We start from the raw sequence: 23093 nt of genomic DNA, 5'->3' as shown, positions 1-23093 counted from the left end.
TAAGAGGATTCACCAGACATTTAGCTGTCTTCCAGAACAAACCTCAACAGACTAGAAAATGAAAACATGCAAACTCTCTGCAACATATCATTCATAATGTCCAACTAAATTTTTTTAAAAAGTGTTGTAAAGTCACGATCAATAGCAGTTAATAGAAATCGACTGCAAGATGATACAGATATTTGAATTAGCAGACAAGGATTTGGAAATGCATAAATATGTTTAAGGATGGAAAAATCTCTCTCTCTCTCTCTCTCTCTGTCTCTCTCTCTCTGTTATGGGCTGAACTTTGTTCTCTCCAAATTCATATGTTGATGCTGTAACTCCCAGTACTTCAGAATGTGACTATATTTGGAGATAAGGCCATTTAAAATGAGATTAAGTTAACATAAAGCCTTTAGGGTGAAACGGAATTCAACTGAGCTAATGTCTTTATAAAAAGAGGACATTTGGACCCACAGAAAGGCCCCAGGGGGTGTGTATGCACAGAGAGACAGCCATGTGAAGAGGCAGCAAGAGGGTGACCATCTGCATGCCAAGAAAAGGACTACAAACAAACAAACAAACAAACAAACCAACAAACACCACCACCAGACCTGTGACACCTTGAGTTTGGTCTTGTGGTCTTTAGTACTATGAGGAAATACATTTTTGTGGTTTAAGCTAACCAGTCTGTGGCATTTTGTTGTGGCAGCCTTAGCAAAGTAACACAATAATGGACTCTGGGCCATTATACTTGAAAACAAATCAATAGAAAAAATTTAAACCGAAGAAAAGAGAATCAAAATGTTTTTTTGGAGAGAAACATAGCTCCAGTGACCAATGAGATTCTGTTCAGTGTATTAAAATAACTTTTAAGAAGTTCTAGAAGGAGAGAAGAGAAAATAAATAAGTAGAAAAAAATAACTGAAAATTTGGTGAAAAACATCAACATCAACCTAATGATCTAAAACAGCAGCCCCTAACCTTTGTGGCACCAGGGATTGGTTTTGAGGAAGACAGTTTTTCCATGGATGCAGGGTGGGGGATGGTTTCACTATGAAACTGTTGTTCCATCTCAGACCATCAGCCATTAGATTCTCATAAGGAACATGCAATGAAGATCCCTTGCATGCACAGTTGAAAATAGGGTTCTCACTCCTATGACAACCTAATGGCTCCGCTGGTTTGACAGGAGGCAGGGCTCAGGCCATAATGCTCCCTCACCCACTGCTTACCTCCTTCTGCTGTGCGGCCCGGTTCCTACAGGCCACCAACCAGTACCAGTCTGGGGCCTGGGGGTTGGAGACCCCTTTTCTAAAAAGCTTAGTGAAGCCTAAGGAGAACTATACTATGAAATGTACAGCTAGTTACATCATCTTTAAGCAGTTGAAAATCACAAAGAAAAATCTTAAATGCAGCCAAAGGAAAAAAGACACGTTACATGGAGTAGTAAATCAATGATATAACTGATGGCTCATTTCTCATTTGAAACATTGGAAATCAGATGACAAAGCAATAATACTTCAAAAAGATAAAAATCCATACTTTTGTAGGAAAACATGACTAAAGTAGATAAGGATGTATTTTAAATGAATGGAAGTACAAATATTTCAAAGCAACACAATCTATATGATAAGAAATGCTGGAAGAAAAACGTCAGAGTACCAGAAAAATAGTATCAGTATCATAAAGGAAATCTATACAAAATTTACAGTTAACATTATATTGGAAAGTAAAATACTGAGTGGATTCCCTCTCAGATAAAGAATAAAGTAAGGTTATCTATGCTCACCATGTCTATTCAACATTGAATTGGAGGTCTTCACCAGGAAAATAAGTCAGGAGAAATAGAAGGCATAAAGATTTAAAAAGAAAAAATAAAATACTCTTTATTTACTGACAACATAAGTATTTTTAAAGTCCTAAGAAAAACCTACACAATTAATAAAAGAAAAATAGTTAGTGGATTCAGCAAGGTCACAGAATACAAAGTTAATATAAAAAATTGTATTTCTGTATACTGACATAAAACAATTAGAAAATAAAATTAAGAAATATTTACTGTAGCATCAAAATAAATTTAACAAAACGTGTTTAAGATTTCTATATTAAAAACTGTAAAACATAGCTGAAATAAAGAGGCGAACTGTGATTTCATCAAAATAAAAAACTTCTGTTTATAAGACACCATTAAGAAAAGTAAAGTCAGAGCTTCAGACAAAATATTATCAATATACATGCAGAACCAAGCACATGTGTCTAAAATATATATTGATTTCTACAAATAAGTAATTATAAGATAAATAACCTAGTAGTATACAGACAAAAAATTGAACAGACACTTAGGAGGAGGCAGAGCTCCTGTTACAGGTATATGAATGGCAAAAAAAAGTCTGAAAAGGTATTTAATATCATTATTCACTAGGGAAAAGTAAATTAAAATAACACTGTCTACAATGGCAAAATTTAAAAAGGATAACAGCAACAATATTGGTAAAGAAAATGTACATATAACCTATGGTACACCAATTGTGCTCCTATGTATTAATTAATGTTATTCAAGAGACAATAGACACCTTTGTTCACAGACCAAGCATGGTGGCTCATGCCTATAATTCCAGCACTTTGGGAAGCCAAGGTGGGAGGATGGCTTGAGACGAGGAGTTCAAGACTAGCCTGGGCAACATATTGAGAGCCTGTCTTTACAAAACATTAAAAAATTAGCCTGGTGGTTGTGCATGCCTGTAGTCCTCCCTACTTGGGAGGCTGAGGTGAGAGGATTGCTTGAGCTCAGGAGGCTGCAGTGAGCTATGATTGTACCACTGTACTCCAGCCTGGGTGACAGAGTGAGATCCTGCCTTGAAATAAATTAATAATAAATGATGAATAAATAAAAAATAAAAACCTTACAAATAAAAGTAAATAAATAAAACCCCTAAATAAATAAAAATTAAATAAGAAATAAAATAAAAATAAATAAGTAGAATATTTATTGGAGATTTATTCATATAGCCCTAAATTTGAAATGACACAATGATTCATCAATAGACTTATGCAATCTAGGTATGTTATGGCATGCTCACAAGATGATATAATATTAATACTTAGCATTAAAAAGAAAATGAACATTGATAGACCTGAGAACACGAATGAATCTCCAAAACATTTTCTATGGAGATGCAAATTATATCTTGATTGGGAATTCAGTTAGATAAGTGTATTCATCTAGTCAAACTCATCAAATTATACAATTGTACACTTAAGATCTGTGCATTTCACTATGTCTCAAGAAAGAGCTCTGTTAAAAAACAAATATATGAATTTGAGCAAAACAGAATTAGAATGAAAACACCATGTGGAACATGTTATTTACAGTTTATAATTGTTCTAGATAAGCATGGCAGCAAAAGCATCATGAAAATAAATGATTCTATAGATGTTTCCAAGGGGGAATAATAGGATAGATTTTTTAAATGATAAGGATTTTTTAAATGATATAAATAACCTGGAGAAGTCCAGATGTCAAAAACATCCCCAGGGGTTTGGGATCACATCAAATTAAAAACCTTCTGCACAGCAAAGGAAAAAATTGACAAAGTGAGGAGACATCACATGGAGTGGGAGAAAATATTTGCAAACTACCCACCTGGCAAGGGATTAATGCCCAGAATATATAAGGAGCTCAAACAACTCTATAGGAAAAAATCTAATAATTTAATAAAAAAATAGGCAAAAGATTTGGATAGATATTTCTCAAAAGAAGACATACAAATGGCAAACAGGTATATGAAAAGGTGCTCAACATCATTGATCATCAGAGAAGTGCAAATCAAAACTGCAATGAGATATCAGCTCACCCCAGTTAATACGGCTTATATCCAAAAGACAGGCAATAACAAACGCTTGTGAGGGTGTGGAGAAAAGGGAACCCTGGTACACTGTTGCTGGAGATCTAAATTAGTATAACCACTATGGAGAACAGTTTGGAGGTTCCTTGAAAAACTGCAAATTGAGCTATCCAATGATTTGGCAATCCCACTGCTGGGAAAATCAGTATATCAAAGAGATAACTGCACTCCTGTGTTTGCTAAAGCACTGTTTACAATAGCTAAGATTTGGAAGCAGCCTAAGTGTCCATCAACAGATGAATGGATGAAGAAATTGTGAAACATGTACTCAATGGAGTATTATTCAGCCACGAAAAAGAATGAGACCCAGTCATTTGCAACAATATGGATGAAACTAGGTATCATTAGGTTAAGTAAAATGATCCGGGCACAGAAAGACAAGCAACGCATGTTCTCACATTTGTGGGATCTAATAATCCAAACAATTGAACTCATGGGCATAGATAGTAGAAAGATGGTTACCAGAGGCTGGGAAGGGTAGTGGGAGGCTGGCAGGGAGATGGGGATGGTTTGGTTAATGGGTACAAAAAAATAGAAAGAATGAATAAAACCTACTCTTTGGTAGCACAACAGAATGACTATAGTCAATAATAACTTAATTGCACATTTTCAAATAACTGAAAGAGTATAACTGGACTACTTGTAACTCAAAGAATAAATGCTTGATGGGATGGATACCCTATTCTTCATGATGTGCTTATTTCACATTACCTGCCAGTATTGAAACATCTCATGTATCCCATAAATATATACACCTACTATGTATCCACAAAACTTCAAAATAAAAAAATTTAAAAAATAAAGGAGTACTTAATGAAACAGATTTAAAAGACTTGGCTGATTTAGCCAAAGTATACCAAAGTAAATATCTATCTGTCTGTCTGTCTGTCTGCCTGCCTATCTCTTCTATCTGTCTGTCTATCATCTATCTATCTATCTATCTATCTATCTATCTATCTATCTATCTATCATCTATCTACCATCTATCTATCTAATCTATCTAAATTAGTTTTATAAGGATATAAAGAGTCATTTTTTTTCTTTCACTGTTTTATTGAAAGCATAAAGTTAAGTCAATCTTCTTAAACATACTGTGTTAATTATCATGATTAGTTAAAGAAAAAATGATCTGTGGTCGCCCACACCTGTAGTTCCAGCTACTCGGGAGACTGAGTGGGAAGGATGGCTTGAGCCCAGGAGGCAGAGGTTGCAGTGAGCAGTGATTGCGCCACTGCACTCCAGCCTAGAAAACAAAAGCAGACTCTTTCTCAGAAAAAAAAAAAAAAGTTACTTTAAAACTTTTTCTAGTTACATAATTTTCAGCAATTCTTCCCATACTTTCAATACCAAAAAGCACATTTGACAGCACTACTTCTTATAAATTTGAAGAAGTTTGCTTACAGTTATTTTATTTTTCTACATATTTTGCCTGATTTAAAATTTTTATATCCCTGTAGTTAACTTTAAGAAGCATTTTAGATTTTAGTGTGAAACAACATTTGAGATAGATTCAAGGAACTTCCTAACACTGATTCTTTGCACTGGAATAAAAAATCATGAAAGTACAGCTGTGTGAACGTAGAGTTGACAGCACTCTCTGGAATATGTTAGTTGGCACCAGTCTAAAGGCTGGGAGGGTAAACAAGATAACCTGGGAGGTCTTCCAGTAATGCCTACGTGTGTGTGTGTGTGTGTGTGTGTGTGTGTGTGTGTATGTATGTGTTTGTGTGTGTGTTGGTGGGGTGAGGTTAGGCAGTTAAGATCTTTACAGCCCAGATATTGTCAACTGGCAATCTACAAAGTCAGTAGACAAAAATCTCATTCTGACTACTGATTTATCACATAACTTGGCTAACCAAGTTTTGTCAATTTAGACTTCTCATGCTGGACTTCTAGATTTAAACCTCTCTAGAGTAATAGAAAAAGGTTTCTGTTTGTTTGTTTTTACTTTTAAAATATGCTCTCTAGTCTTTGCAAAATAGTTACATACACACGTTATATAATTTGGTTAATATTTGCTACTTAATGCTAACAATTTTGTTGCAAAAATCCAATAATAATCACTTTCAAGCTTAGTCTGAACAGTAGTTATTGATTTTTATATAGTACTTAATAAAACAATGTGTTTTTAGTTCTCAATTTATTTCATGAAATACTTTACGCACTCAATAAACATCATCTACAATTAAAATAATTGTTTATCCTGTGATATTTTGTGAGTCTTTTGGATATCTTAATCAACTTTACAAATTTGTTAATTTTTTGATTGGGAAAATTGAGCTAGGTAGCCTACATTTAAATAAACATATAGATGATGTTATGATTTTATTTAATATTTAAGAAAGAAAATACCGTATTGTGTTAAATCAAAATGTATTGAAAACATACCATCAGTGGTATAGATTACATCCCTATTGTTTAGTTCCAAACTAATGCTGTTTAACTTTAAATTCATCTCTTACTTTAGTTTCACATTTAAATTGAAAACTGTTTGTAATTCTTTTCCCCAAATTGTTTCTGACAGAAAATTCTTTTCTTAGTCTCTTGCCACTGAAGCGATTTTCAAGTGTTGCAAATTTGCTCTGTTATCTTTCCCTCTTGAACACAATGTAGGCTATAGTTGGCATTTTAGAAAGGAAAAATGGATTTCTAGAAATTGAACATAATCCAAGCCTCAGACATTGGGAGAAGGAAAAGTAGGACCATGTACTCCTGAGAAAAGAACGACATAGCTTAGCATTAAACACAACAGTACTGTCTACAACATGCATTGTTAACAATGAAAGCTGCTTTTCATTCACAATTTCAAGCTGAGCAGCTTGTACCTAATAGGTGCTCAGTAAATATGAATAGAGCTAGATTTGCAGTTTGAGTTGATTTGCAAGTTAGTATGTAATGCTAAATGTTAAACAGTATTGCTTAACCAAGTCAAAGTGTTCCTGTACATGTGCATTTGAAATCCAGGAAATAATTTCTGCTCAGTTAGGAAGTTTTGCCCCACCCATGTTACACATTTGCATCTGTTTTTATATGCTTTTGATCCAATCTTGGGTTTTCTTATTTTTTCATTGTTGAGAATTTGGTGGGAAAAATTGGGGACAGGGTCTTGGTTCTCATAAAAGTATTTTTCGATAATATCTTGAAAAATAAGGTAAATATTTTTCTGCTAATGAAGCTGTGTCAAAAGACCAAATAAGAATTGCTATTCACAATGAATTTTTCTCAGACTCACTCCACATATAATTTTTTTTTTTTTTTTTTTGAGATGGAGTTTCACTCTTGTTGCTCAGGCTGGAGAGCAATGGCACAACTTCGTCTCACTTCAGCCTCTGCCTCCTGGGTTCAAATGATTCTCCTGCCTCAGTCTCCTGACTAGCTGGGATTATAGGCACCTGCCACCATGCCCAGCTATTTTTTTGTTTTAATTTTTAGTACAGACATGGATTCGCCATGTTAGCCAGGCTGGTCTCGAACTTCTGACCTCAAGTGGTCCACCTGCCTCAACTTCCCAAAGTGCTGGGATTACAGGCGTGAGCCGCTCGCTGCACCTGGCCTCCATATGGAATTTTATGTTATTTGTTTGGTATGTAAGCACATATAGAATCTGTTTCTGTCCATTTAAACATGTTATTTTATTTATTTTTATAGTTAAGTCAATGAGGGTTTGTAAATTATGAGTTTTACTTTTTTGGGGGAAAGGATGGTGTGTATTCCCTTGACAGCTAGTATAGTATCTGCCATATGAAAAAGTTTAATAAAATGATAGTTAAATTTTTATAGCCATAATCTAAATGAATGTATATTGGCCTGAAAAGACAAACAAACATGAAAGCAGCTGAGTGCAAGGTTCCCTTTGAGTCAGTTCAGAATCCTCAGAAACAATAAATATGGCCTTCTATGTCAGAGATAAGAGGCAAGGCACATTACATACATGAATATCTAGTTTTGCTTATCAATCAAATGCAGATAATATTAGTAATATTTACTTTTATTATTGAATTCTTTTCTCAGAATATAACTAGGGGTAATGAAAAGCAGGATTAAAGGAGCGAGGAAAGGAAGTTTCTGTTAGTAAAGTCTACCCTAAAGTGACTTCAAGAGAACAAGACAATTTAAAATTTCAACAAGCAACACATTAATCACAGATGAAAAAATGCTCAATTTGACTAATGCTAGTTCCATGACCTATATTTCATCTAGAATCAAGCCACCTCAGAGGGTAATTAGGTGATTGCTTGCAGGAAGTTACCCTTTGTTCCCCATTTTCCCACCTTCTTTTGTTCCCCAATCGTGTGCCCAAAATGGTGGCTAAATGATAATCATTCAATAGACATGAAAACTGTTTTCCTCTTTTTTCTTTTACTAAATACATATTGTATTAAATGAAATTATAGATTTTTGCATAATGTCTCATAACTGTTATTAAAATTTTTATAATCATCATCATTATTGTTAGTGGTTCTCTCTGGACATTGTAGGACTTCTGAATATACACCAAAGCTTTATAAATTCATTAGGATTCCATGATTGAATATGGGATATCCTGCATGATTTTGGGTAAGAAGAAAAGAGACACTATATCCTTTAGTTTCTGTGCCACTATTAACATAGTTAACGACACAGACTTTTATCCTTCAGAGATTGCTGTCCTGTTTACATATTGCTTGAATTTACTAGGTAATACATATTAATGAGCTTTTTTAGCCCTTCATTCTTTCAGATGCATTCAGTTTCTCTTTCAAATGAGTTCACCTAATCCTTTCCATTACCCTTGTCAGCTCTGTTCTGTGTAATGATTATTTACATGGCTTCCTAGAGTTATTTTAAGTTTTGCTGGTTTCCTTCAAAAGCAGAAAAAGAATAAAGCCTGTCATAACTGGAAACATGTAAAGCACAACTTAGGTTTGAGATAATTTTTGTTTTCATTATGTGTTAAAACCAATGTGGCATAGGCTGGTTAGTGATGTTGATATGTTTTCAAAGTCATGCCTTATTTGAGGCTGTGAACACACATCAAGGGGCGAGAAAATGAAGCAGAACTTTAAGTACATTTGCTGTTTCTATACAAAAGCAATTTTTGTTGTACTTAGTTGTGATTGTAGGAATAACACTTGCATTTTGCAGAGTCTAAACATCCTGTACTGTGGTCAATGCCATGCAGATTACTGAAAATGCTCCCTAGTGTTAGATATTCATAATATCTCTGATTTATTTATTTTTTATTTCTTAGAGACAGGATCTTGCTCTGTCGCACAGGCTGGAGTGCAGTGGCATGATCATAGCTCACTTTAACCTTGAACTCCTGGGCTCAAGTCATCTTCCTGCTTGAGTCTCTGGAGTATCTAGAACTACAGGCATGTGCCACCATTCCCAACTAATTTTTTTTTTTTTAAATTTTTGTAGAGACAGGGTCTTGCTATGTTGCACAAGCTGGTCTCAAACTCCTGCCCTCAAGTGATCCTCCTGCCTTAGTCTCCCAAAGTGCTGGGATTATAGGCATAGACCACTGCACCTGTAATATGATTTATTTTTAAAGGAACAAAACCCAAAGGAAAAGTGAGACACAGAATTTTGGAATTTGCATTAACACTGTGACAGAGCAAAAAGATAAAGCTCAAAAAGAAATTCAGTAACCTCCTGGCACGTTTAATAGGAGGCATTGATGTGGTTAGGTGCCGATTTGAATGCATGCTCCATAGATTACTATACTTATGAACTTGGATAAGTTAATTTTTCTTCAATTAGATATGTCATGTTTTATCAAATATATTTCACATATAAGTACATGTAAAACCAATTACTATTAAAACAGATGAGAAGCACAAAGCTAGATATTTAAATACAGGTGCTTAGTGGATTCTTTCAGAGGATGAGATAAACACAGCCTCTGAGTAAAATCCTGGCTTAATTTGCCTAACAGTTTTTAAAGACTCTTTTCTGGGGAGGTATTGTCCTGGGGATTTGGGGGATCTGCCAAGTGGCAAGCCCAAGTACAGTCCAGCCAACTGAAACATGGTGAGGGGAGGTGAGCTTTTCTGCAATCTCAGTTTCCAGGCTCATTGTGATCAACAGACAGCTCTCAGGAGTAGGGAAAAAAAGAAAACAAAAATTCACTGGGGAGAAGTGAGTGTTCTCAAATGACCCAAGAGGCAGCATGGCTTTGAAGAGAGAGCAAGAACTTCATGAAGACATGTCAGGAGAGCTACCTGTAGGTACAGTTCAAGTCTTGGCTCACCTAGACTTTGTCAGGTCCAAAAGATGGTACAAATGGTAAATGGGATATTTGTGATGTTAGCCCTTAATATAGCTTTCCAATACAGACTATTTGCCTCCTATACTTGGAGCACAGCTGTTGTCCTGAAATCTCCCTTCTTAAGCATTATTTTTGTCTCTCTCTGTGTTAGACCTTCTCTCTCCTGTTACCCATGTCTTTGTCTTCTTTCTGGTTTATTTATTTCTTATATGTATGTGATTTGTATTTTGTCTCTGGAAGCCTGTAAAATCTTCTGTTTGCCTCCAGTGTTCTAAATGTTCACAACGATGTGTGTCCACTGAGCTGGGAACACTGGTTTTTAATCTTGAAATTTTTTGTACTTCAGATAAGTGAATTGAACTATTTCTTTGATGATTTCCTTTTTCTTTTTTTCTTCATCTCTCTTTCCAGAAACTATTATTTGGCTAATTCTGGACATTTTTTTTTTTATTTTTTAAAGTCTTCTTTTCTAATTTTCCACTTCTAATTGCTCTCTTTTTTGAGAATTTGCTCAATTCAATCTTTCAAACTGAGATTAACTTTCTGCTTTACTTCCAAGAGATGTTTTAGCATTGACTGTTTCTATTTCTATTTTATAGGATTTGTATAAGTACTTGTTCCATGGATGCAATAATTTCTTTTAGCCCTTAAAGGATAATATAGTAGTTTTTTTAGTAGGTTCCTTCAAGTTCCTTTCCTTAAAAAAATCAATTTTTATGTTTATATCTCAAGGTGGAGAATTTTCTCAGCTATCTGGTAATAATTGGTTGTCTGTGCTTATTTAATAGTGAGATATTAAAATGCTGATTAGCAACTTAGCATATTGGTGGGACTTGTCAGTATTATTTTCCCTTTAGGATGCTGTTTCTTTGCTATTTTGTGGAAACTTGGTCTTTTCCTCTTGGATGTGTCAGATTTCAAAAAGAGGATTCTCATTCTCTTGCCTAGAAGATATAACCCTAGCTGTCGACATCCTGGCAACCAAGTGGGGAAAGAAGCCGGGAATTTAGCATTCAGGGTGAATATTCTTGTCTAGTTCCTCTGTCTTGAGTATGCTAACACACTCTAACTGTGCCTGGTGTTGCCAGTGAAGAACCCTCTGTTTTCCCTTCTTTAGGAAAAAAAAAACGTCTAAACTTCTCATGTAGGAAAGAACAGTCACTCAAAAGCACAGAATGTGAAGAGAAACCTAAGAATCTACCTGCTTTGTAAACTTCTAATACTCAAACATGCTTATTTTAACCTCAAACTTGTATCTGCTTTACACAATCATTTCTGGAGATAGTAGATATCATCAATTCCTGACCATTTTGGAGAATATGTGACTTAAATTGTTTTAATTCAGCCTTTTCTATTGTAAATTTAGGTTTTATGTAACAGTACATATGAGTTAGTTAGATGGATTACTAAATAACATTAAGAACAAGTCAAACTTAACAGCAAAAGCATCAGAAAACAGATCATCTGATAACTAACATAACATTGGGTTGGAGACTCAGGAAATTATTAAATTTGAATCTAAAATAAGATGGTCTAACATAAATCTCAAAAGACTTATTGTTGTTTCCAGGTGTGCATCTTAAGAAACTTGAAGGGTTTGTATATTTGAACTCAAAACCAGATACTGCTCAAAGATGCGTAGCTGAATTTTGCTCTGAGTTTTGTGGTTGACCTGAAATCCCAATACAAAGGAAAAGTCCAAGAGTGTGAAACCATATCAACCCAAATATGAGACTGTTCATGTGAATAATCTGTGAACTGAGACCACTAAGGATCCCTTGACTCTAATTACAGTGTGGTCTCATTCAATAAAATGTAGGAAGATCATGTGATTTCTTTATTGATTCTGGCACCTGTTAAATCTTTATTAAATACACATATGTTCTGAAGTAACTCTCCAATTATACAATACATCTTTAAATACAATACATTGATTCATATAACTCACAATTTTAATAATGTGCTATAACGAGATGTTAAGCAAGTCATGTATTATGTATTCCAGTTTCTAACTGTAAATGTAAAGACTGATAAAGTTTAATTTGTAAGGATGATATTAGGGAAACTTATGACATATAATAGCATTCCTAACAACCAAATATAAAAGAAACACACAAAACAACCATACTTTTGAAGGGACCAAATGTTTTTAATACCTTAAAAAGAAGCTTAAAAATTATAAATATGTTACCAAAGATTTGGTTATATTACATATACACAGTTTGGTGGAATATTTTTATATGCATAAGAAAAAAATCAATGAGAATATAGAAATTATCATATTATGTTCAAAAACATCACATATGGTGTTTCACAATGTGTAATTCATTCTGTGGATTACTTTAATACATTTCTGATAATAACCATAAGATAAATGTTATTTTTTTTGCATGGTTATGTATTTTTTGAATTACATTTTTTTCTTCCTCAAGACTAATATATTCATTAAAGAATTATAGAGATTCTATTACACTAGCATATGTTTTTAAGTACCAACACAGGTAGTGTGAAACTGAAAATAAATGTGTGACATTAGGATTCTGTCTAGCTATCACTATTTATTTGAATTTCCTTTGAAGAAGAAAGTAAAATATATATATACTATTAGAACTAATATTAATACTATTTTGTGGCATGAGCAGGGCTGTGCCACAGTAGATGGTTGAGGGGTTCTGCTTTTGAATTCACTGGAATGGCAGAGTCTGGATTTAGCCTCCCTTATGAAACAATAAAAAAAATCTGGAAAAAACAATAAAACCAACATATATTCCTATATTTATTTATTATACATGTATATGAATACCTGCTGTGTGCTAGGGATTGAGGTAAGGAAGAGTGTACGGTAGTAAGCAAAACAAAAGTGCTGCTGTTATCAAGCTTAAAATCTACTGGGGGAGACATAAAGCAAATAATCACTCCTTAGGAAACAAACGTGGGCCACTTGCAGTTCTTGCCTAAACAGAACAGAACATCAGCTACTCCTATATTAATTTTAGAGTGTATATGTAATATATTCTTATATTTTTATTCCTAATCTTAGAAACCTGTAAAACTAATGTGTCTCTATTAATTTTATATTATTCCATATGATAATCACATTTCTTTGTGATTACACGTCCATGTACCAAACTTCACTGATGCAACCCATTTGGCAGAAAAATTCATAGTTTGTCTTTTTGCAAAATGACAGATTGAACCACAAATTGAACTTGAGTGAACTCTATTATATTATACCAATTTAAAATTAAAAGTGGTTGATTTCAGATATTTATTTGTTTGTTCAGCTACAAAAATCCTCATATCCTTTAAACTATACAAACTGTGTCTTAAACCCACTCCATTTCCCCCATAGAGAAATATTGAGCAAATGTAATATACTTGTCAGGTTCTTTATTTTTTCAAGTGTTTTTTTCATTGAGTATAATTACTTTTTTCTAAATAACATGTTCCTAAAATATACCAAGATAAACATTGAATACACTAAAAATGTGATTTTTTAAAAACAAACTTTCTTTATTATGTAAATAAAATATGCAAACTCCAACTATTGATATACTTAGGGTGAGTGGCTTCACTTTGACATCATATGTAAAATGGCATGGAGATTACTTGTAAATTATAATCTAAGGAAGTGAGAATGGATTTCAAGCTAGGCTAAGAGCTATTAAAGAGGATAATAGACTTTTGATGTCTGTCTTTTCACAGTAGCACAATAGCTAATTCATGTGACTTCTGACCTTTTAGTGTCTTGTAACCAAGTATTGGCATTAATCTACTACTTATCTGTCACCCACCACATTTGATAGTCCCAATCTCTGTTTTCAATTATCAGTCATTAGAGAAGGCACTGAGCAATTTCAGAAGAAAACTCACAAGACCTTTGACCTGTTTTTGTCATGTAACCACAAATATTCACTGTAGATAAACTATCAACTCACTGATTTCAAGATGTAAAGGAAAGTCTTTTGTGTACATAGACTTACTGTAACCTCTATCACCTAAAGGTGGTTAAAAACTGTTTTATTTTACTGATGGAGCAGAAGAATTCACAAGATCATTTAGTGAAATCTGGTGAGATTAGAATGGTTGACCTCTAGCTGCCAGACAATCTGTAAAAGGAACAGATTTTTTCCACTAAAGAAAATGTAAGAGCTAAATGTTGACCAAAAGATGGCTATCAGACAGTTATGCCTTTATTTTAAGTTGTTACAGGTAAACACAAAACATTCTCAAATATTTGTACATAGTGTCATTGAAATCTGTTATTTGTGTAGTAAATATACTCATTCATCATTAACCATTTTTCATTATACAGAATGAATCAGTCAAGTACCACCCTTTGTGGGTATTCTAAGCTAATTTTTGACATTTAATGTTAACATTTAACCCAAAAAGATGTGTATTTGCTTCTAACATTCACTTAATAATTTTTCCTTTCTAAAATGCTCATAATAAAAACAATAGTAAACTATGTGTATACTTTGGAATGCATTGTTATCCTCAGTGATAAAAATAACTTAATGACTTTAAGACTTAAAAAAAATTTGTAAGAACCAGTAAATTTGATTACACTGATATTTCTTGGCAATTGAACCTTCAAATATGTGCTACTATGTGTTCCACCAATATATAAACAAGATGTCAAGTAAATACAAATATTTTTTGTCTATCCACTCTTGTAGGAACCTAGCCTGCAGTTTTTTTTAACTCCATAATAACAAACATTTTTTAAAAAACCACAATGACATCTAGCTTCTAGAAAATTTTATTAAGATACCAAATGATTAATTTACCTCTACTTCCTAAGAGCACTCAGGTCAGAGGAAAACCCTTCCTCTTAGAATTTTCTACTATATTACTTAACAGTCCTAATGAGTCCTTTCTAACAGCCTTTTACTGAGATTTGCTGTGGCATCCATCCCATAATACAAGTTGAAACAAGTCAATACACCTAACTTTGTTCATCTGCAAGTGTGTTCCCAGTGTTCTATTGTCTCCACAACACTGATTTAAGGTAGAGGAAAAAGGAAGAAACTAAATGCACAGGAGGAGAGAGCACGCTAAGAATGAGCATAGGAGCTTGGGAGTAAGGCTAAAGCAGAAACATTGTTCTGGAATGGAATAGGAAAACTTTGCCCTGAGACAGATGTAGCAGTTGTTATTAGTTGAAACTTTCATGCAAAGAATATTAGGAGTAATAAGATCTAGATATTATCTCTGGCTTTGTGATAACTAACTCTGTGACAGTGAGAAAGTTAATATTGTTTATCTGTACCATGAGGGAGATAATGGAAGCTCCACCTTGTTGGATCAAATTAGGGAAGAAACAAAAAATTAAAATTTATGAATTATATTAACTCCATCATTAGTTAATTTATTGTTACAATTGTTTATTTGTTATTAATTTAATTATTAAATATATAACTTTCATACCAATGCTTGGTATGCATAGCTGTTATCATTACAGTATTCTAAATAATCACTGAAATCTCATTGCTTGGCCTAATTTAAAGAAAACAGGAACACCTTGAGACCAACTTCATTCTAATTTTAGAGCTTTATGTAAGGCTTAATTCTTGTTTCTAAACTATTATATTTTTAAAGTAAACTAATATTCAATCAACAATTAAATTTCTTAATTTTCAAAATTATATGCATTATATTTAAATTGATTTTGAAAATCAATTTGTTTAGTTATAGTAGAGTATTACAATTGTTTAACTATCTAATAATTCTTTGAGATTTTGCTTCTTTATAAAATTGTATTCATGAAGTATTTATGAGTAAGAGGATAATAACTGTAGAAAATTTGAAAGTAAATTGAAATTATTCTTTGAAACAAAACATTCAGGGGGACAATTTTCTTTCATTCAGGTCACATATTACTGTGTATTAACAGGCTCTTAAGACTTCTGGAATCTGGAGTTTGCCACACTCTCTGGAATGGTTATCCATTCATGGAAAACATGTACATATTATTTCACTGACCAATAAATAAGTCTTTATAGAACTAGGTTTATGTTTTTTTGTGGACTAGTTAGCGAAGGATATCTTGGAAAGTGATGCATCTTAGTAGTCACATGATATCATTGCTTTTTTTTCACTTTTACAATGCAACACAGATTAGTAATAATTCTATGAGTAATCTCTTAATGATTTTTTGCACTCAGCAGCAAACAATGATCTGTATTCTTTCAACAGCTGGCTAGGCTTCTGGGAGAATGCTATCTTTGACTTACAGCTACTGCTGCTATTTGTGTCTTCCAAGTTACAGCTCTTGTGTGGGAGATTAAGACTGATTGCCCATGAATGCATCTCCTTAAAACTGCAGATAAATCACTACATAGATAAAACTGTAATCCTCTGTTAATTAATTCTACTCTTCAGATAATGTAGACATGAAAATATTTAGCCCAGGACAATTTCATCCAGTTTCTATTAGTGATAAAGTCATTCAGAGAGATATCTGCTTGGGAGGAAAAAAAAAAAACAACTTCTATCAGTCATTAACTTCTGTTAACTTGTATCTCAACAATAAAAGTCTTCAGTGTGTGTCTTAAACAGAGTTTAACCTTTGCAGAACTTTGACAATTCAGAGCACTTAGGACATAGTTTGGTGCTTATATAAAGGCAATTCTGCTTCTTTTCACTATCAGTCCATTAATCATGGGATGTGAATAATTTGATTCATATTTTACATCTTGTATGCTTTGATGTTACCACTTTTTAAACCAAAATATAACAATAAATTATTTCTCTTCTTCTAGCAGTGCAGTTGAGTTTTCTATTTCTCTAGATAGCTCTGTAATTTCACATAGTTTGGAGTACACACAAAGAAACCTGCTCCCTAGAAGCAGAAGGAAGTGTGTTTACCATCAATGTTGTGTTTGTAATTTGGGTGGTAAAATGTATATGTTTTGCTGAAGTTTTGATGTTTTATTTTCTGTGAGTTTGTGTATGTGTGTGTGGGTATAGGAAAGCAACTTGTTTTAATTTTTTTAGAGAGCGCTGTTGGCAAACATCAGCTCTAATAAATAAACAACCCTATGTTGATGGACTTATTTGAATGGAATAATTTTACATGATAATATTTGGGATGATCTACACCTCCATCCATGAAGTGTATCACTGTAAAGTTTCCTTTTTTCATTTTTATGGTGATATTAAATGGCTTACACCTGGAAATCTTCAAAACGTGTGTGTGTCATAAATGACAAACGAGAGAAGAGTCTGGGATTAGTGAAGTCTATGTATGGCTGATTGCAAAATGTACCCCCCTCTTGGTCTTGTTAGACAGGTCAGCACATGTAAGAATTTGGACAGGCTGCTGTGGTCTCCTTTTAAATACAATTATTAGAAGCAAATTGATTGACACAAGTGTTTGTTACTAAACACTCTTTCTATTCTCACACGAGAGAAATGTCATTTTTGGTCTGAGATAAGGGATGGTACTAGGAAAAAAAGCATTAACCCCTGATCTCAGTGTGTCTTTACTCTGTGTCCTTCTATCCCCTTTAACAAGTCTGGGTCTGGCTTAAATGAGCCAAACCTTCTGCCTTTTTCTTTGTCTTGTTTTATTTGTTTTTATATGGTAATTAAGAGATGCTTTTTCACCACCAAAGAGGGAATGTGTTTAGGGCTTTTATGGAGTCTTGCGTATCTATATCTGATAAAACAGATTTTACTGGAAATACTGGTAAAGATTCTGGAAATTCATGGTATTTGGTTGATGTAAAATACACATTAAGGAATGAATTAAAAGGGCCGAATACATGAATCTCAAAGCCAATAATAGTATACACTTCTCTGTTTTTTTTCTTCTCATTTACTTGTGTATCTTTTAACCTTCCCAAGTCATTTACCACTGCAGTAGGTTATAGCATACTGTAATATACAGAAAGACAGAATGCTTAATATTTACCAAATTTGTCACAATGTGAATAAGACAAAGATCTTTCTTAAAAAGCTGACTTTTAAGGAGTGTTAAATGTGTGTGTTTGTTCTTTTTCATCTACTTTGGGAGTTTTGATTTTGGTAGCAGCTCTGGTAAATAAAAGGTTGGGTATGAAGGAATTCTGCCGGTGAATCACAATTATGTCAAAATTAAAAGCTATAATTAAATTTCAACATATGGTTGTAGTGAAAGTATGATGTTACATTAACATATATAGTATATAATACTCAAATTATATAATAATTTGTTTATTCATAAAATATTCCTTAGATAAGAAATGTAATCAATATTAAATAAGTGAATAAAAACACATATGCTAAGATAAAGATAGGAGGAGGTGTGTTCTAAAAGAATGAACTGAGTCCAGAAAGAATGGCATGTCTTTATTATGGGAGCATCATAAAGGGAAGGGGAAGGGTTCTTTGGAGAGAAGATAATGAAAGCACTGAAACAAGGTCAACTTTCCCAAGAAAGAATTAGATTGAAAACATAACAAAACAAAACAATATTCAGAAAAACACACTCCGGCTGTGTTAATGAGGGCTTGGAAATTGAAATCCTGGGATGAAATCTGTTATCTTCCGATTACAAGTTTTGGGCTCTTTGACAAGTTATAAAACTAGTGGACATAAGTAGGGTCATGGGGATTACATGAAATATGTACCACGCAAATGATACTTAAATAAGTTACCATGGCTTCAGCCAAGGGGGAATGCAGCAGGAGTTGCTGAGTGGAAAGAGATGACTAGATTTTGACCCATTCATGCAATTTTTCATTCAATTAATATTTATTAAAAGATTTCTCTGGATTATGTATTGTGATGTGTTAGATGCTACATACTTTTTGGTGATCAAATTCCTTATTCTGTTCTTCACTTTTTTGTGTACTGCTGAAAGACATTGTTTAAACTAACAATGAACTAGCCTCTAAGTGCAGAATAGTAGGATGTCATTATGTAGGTGGTATAGGTATTGAACGAAGATTTATAATAAACTTTAGGAGACAGACATCTGTTACTATGTAGCTGTCATCACCCAATTTCTTATTCTTAAGTCAGGGATATTAATATTTGCCACCTCCCTAGTGTTACTGTTTGAGGTAACTGAGATTACATTGTTGAATATTTGTGGGCATCATTAGGCTGTAAGTCTTATTCCATTACTCATTCCAATATGTCCCATGGAATTTATTGTTGCAATTATGATTCAAAGCAGTAGGATATAAGGATTTGAGTCACCAGACAAGTCTGCAATGCAACTTCGTTCTGTGTGGTATATTTAATATAAAATTTTATTAAACTCTTTGAAAATGAGTCCCCTTAAGGGTTTAAGTTAAATAGCTTGGATTAGAAAACTGAAATTTTATAATAATGGCTGAAATTCTAGCTTTCTACTTTATTACACTAACATCTCACAGGGGATTCCAGAACGGTAGATTACTTTACATAACATGAATTCAATACTCATCTGCATTAAGCAGGTGCACACTTTAGGTTGGATCCTAGCAAACTCATGTCTTAGCCTTTATTTTTAGGACTATACTTGTGGCTTTTTGGTTAAAATTTTAAATTTACAATTTAATATTAATGAAAAATGAATAATGGTTGTTATCACTTAGAATTATGAATATTGTCCTTCAGAATGGAGAAAATATATTTTCAAATGGCTGGTTGGTGCATATATCATGAATATAGTATTTGTCAAGCAGGGTCTGGGACAGTGCCACCTAGGCCAACACATGACAATTTCTGCAGCAAAGCAATAAATATTTATAGAAACTGGGATAAAAAGAGACTTTAAATCACTTCATGTCAGTTAACTTCTGGTTCTTCTGTCAAAAGAGCTTGAAAACAAACTCGTAGTTTTCAGAATGTTTTGGATTTTGGACTTGTAAATACAAGATTTTAGGTCTGTGTTAATAAAATAGGACAAAGCCATAGTGTGTAAGCAGACGCAGCATATCCTGACATTTAACAACCATGGATTGGTGACACCAAATGCCTGGGTTCAAAGTTTTTGGTAAGGTATTTATTCCCCATGCTTCCACAGTTGCTTCATTTCTAAAATGAGGATAATAAGAGAACCTACCTTGTAGGCTGTTATGAGGCAGAATATGTTAATATTAACAAGATGATAAAATACTGAGAATATAGTCTGGCATATAAATGCTATTTAGATATGGTCACATGATGTCATCTACTTCATTTAAATTTAGGATAAGAAAATAAGAATACAGTGAGTTAGATTTAGTTCCCTGAAAGCAAAAGTTGTGGCTAGTTTTAGCATTCTTACATGCACATCAGTTACTAGCTACTTAGGTAGCAGGCATTTTCTTCCCCTAGACTTCCACTCTCACACAGCCCAGTCAAATGGACAAAAGGGAGAGGAAGGAGGAGTGTGCAGTCTGCACTATCATGGCAGTCTGCACCATCACCAGAGACGAGATTTAAATTATGGACCAAAATAACATCTTACAAATGGGTTTTTTGTCCTTATTTAGGAAAAGTTGATTAATAATCTCTCTGGAAATGGACCTTTCTTAGGACCAAGATAATGATATTTTAAGAGAATAATTTTATGAATCATGTGAGGTGGTGTTACTGTAGTCAGACAGCCAAAGAGCATCATCCTTGCCAAGATCCACAGGACAAAAATGCTTCCAACTGGGTGCAGTGGGGAACACCTATAGTAGTCCCAGCTACTTGGGAGGCTATGGCAGGAGGATGGCTTGAGTCCAGGGTTTCTGTAAAATAAAATTAAAAAAAATATGCCCCCAAATGTAGCTACATTTTTCTGTATGCCTGCTTTAGAGTCTGAGATGGAGGTGAGGATCAGCTTCTTGCTCTCTCCTGAACCACCTTCCGCTCTTCTGGGGAAAATAAACCAGAGATTACTATGGAGGATGAAGGCAAAGAATTGTGGGTTCCTTTGTCAGGAGCTTCAAATGTGGCCACCCATCTGGCCTTGGAACATGATGTTCTAGCAGCCTGGGCTCCGTGGCATTGTTCCTGATGGTCATTATCATCTTTTCCCTTCCATAATCTTAATGCTTCTAGCTTAGGATCCTAAGTTTCATATATGTATAGCAGTGTTATAAATTTTAATTAATCTTCTAAAGATTTCCAAGTTTCGAGCTTTGTGAATCAATTAATACCACTTGTACAATACACTATCTTACACAGCCAGATTATATAATAATATGTCTGACACTTGCTGTCCTAAATTCTTCAGCATTTCTTAATATTCCCAAAAGGAACAGTTCTTTGACTTCATTTGTTTGGAAGGTTACTAAAGAGGGAAAATATGTTCCCCTCTCAATTCTGAATAATGACAGAGGTTTTTGAGAGACTTTGTACTAGACCAGGGGTAAGAATTTATAAAAATGCTTTAAAAGCAAACAAACAAACAAACAAACAAACAAACAAACACGGGGCGGGGTAGCTCATGCAAGTAATCCCAGAACTTTGGGATGCCAAATTGGGAGGATTGCTTGAGCCCAGGATTTCGAGAGCAGTCTAGGTAACACAGTGAGACCCTGCCCCTACAAAAAATAAAAAAATTGGCTGGGTGTGGTGGTGCATGCCTGTAGTCCTAGCTACTCTAGAGGTTGAGGTGGGAGGATCACTTGAGCCTGGGAGGTCCAGGCGTCAGTAAGCGGTGATCATACCACTGCACTCCAGCTTGGGCAACGGAGTGAGACCTTTCTCAAGAAAAAAAAAATGTTTTTAAGGAAAAGAATATTTTAAAAAGAGAAAAAATTTTCTGGGGAAGACATTTTAGAAGGAATCTTTCTTGTAAAAATTAGTTTGCTTTATTTACTTGAATTTTGAAAGGCCATAAACACAGTCCTTGTATACTTGCCACTCAGTCCTCTTTCCCATTTCCCTCCCACGGCTGTGCTGTCTCTCCAGTCATTTCACCTGGAACTCTGGAGGTTACAGTGACATATTCAGAATTTCTGTATAAAATTTTCTATGGTCTGATACTTGATACATAGTAGTAATCATTTTACAACCTTCACTTTTAAAAACATTTTTGGATAACCTTTCCATTTAGGATCCAGGAATTTGTATAAAACCGCAGAGGTTATGTTGCTTTTGAACTAAAGGCTGTTGGTTTGTGGAATTTCCTTTAACTGGAAACACGTTTCAGTTTGTGGTTTTAGTGTTTTTCCAGTTTTATACTATCCTGCTTGTTTGTTTTCTTTCAAAGCTGGAGAATTTATCATTAATTTCCATATTTTATAAAAGACTAACTTTTTTCCCCTCAACCCCCTTTATTTTTTCAGTTGAAAGAGACAAGGATTTTTCTCACCAGCGAAGGCATTACAAAGAATTTCGATTTGATCTTACCCAAATTCCTCATGGAGAGGCAGTGACAGCAGCTGAATTCCGGATATACAAGGACCGGAGCAACAACCGATTTGAAAATGAAACAATTAAGATTAGCATATATCAAATCATCAAGGAATACACAAATAGGTATAATCTTTTTATTTAACTTATTATCCCGGCAAATATATGTAAAATTTTAGTAAAAGCCATTGATAACTCATGTGATCTATCAAACAAATTATTTTTTTTGGTGGCAATGTAGTAACATTTAGAGCCAGGTAGAGATATTGAAAGGTAACAGTAATCGATCTGAAAATTTTCTCCTACATTCCAGAGCTGCTCCCTACTCCTGACACCAATTCGTATACTAAATAGTCTCATGCTTCTAAAAATGTGCTTTCTAGGTCTGTTGTCTTATTTTGTAAAGTTGTCCTTCATCCCAGAAAACTTCCACTTTGTTCTGCCCACATGAAATGTATAATTAAGATAATGAAATTACTTGGTGTTCTGGAAGTTAGAGAAGCACTGCTTTACTTTTCACTGACATGAGTGTAAAAATTGTATGTTCATTTTTATGTGTATTTTGATGTCCTCTGTCTATAAGTTGGTTAATTCGGAATGATACAAAAATGGACAGGTAGTCTGAAATACTAAATGCATAA

General features: G+C 34.0%; 1 protein-coding gene across 2 annotated transcripts in view; it reads left to right on the top strand.

Moving 5' to 3' along the window:
* Nucleotides 1–23093, top strand: part of BMP5 (bone morphogenetic protein 5) — a 124205-nt gene that overhangs the window by 33356 nt on the left and 67756 nt on the right. For both annotated transcript variants that reach the window (XM_024357240.2, XM_518553.6), the window contains exon 2: nt 22386–22578. In XM_024357240.2, coding sequence (XP_024213008.1) covers nt 22386–22578 — 193 coding nt within the window. The remainder of the gene's footprint in view (nt 1–22385; nt 22579–23093) is intronic.

Source organism: Pan troglodytes, chromosome 5, assembly GCF_028858775.2.
Source record: "Pan troglodytes isolate AG18354 chromosome 5, NHGRI_mPanTro3-v2.0_pri, whole genome shotgun sequence".
NCBI classification, from domain to species: Eukaryota; Metazoa; Chordata; class Mammalia; order Primates; family Hominidae; genus Pan; species Pan troglodytes.
The sequence above is the reverse complement of the archived record's forward strand: the minus strand, read 5'-3'. Positions and strand labels throughout refer to the sequence as shown.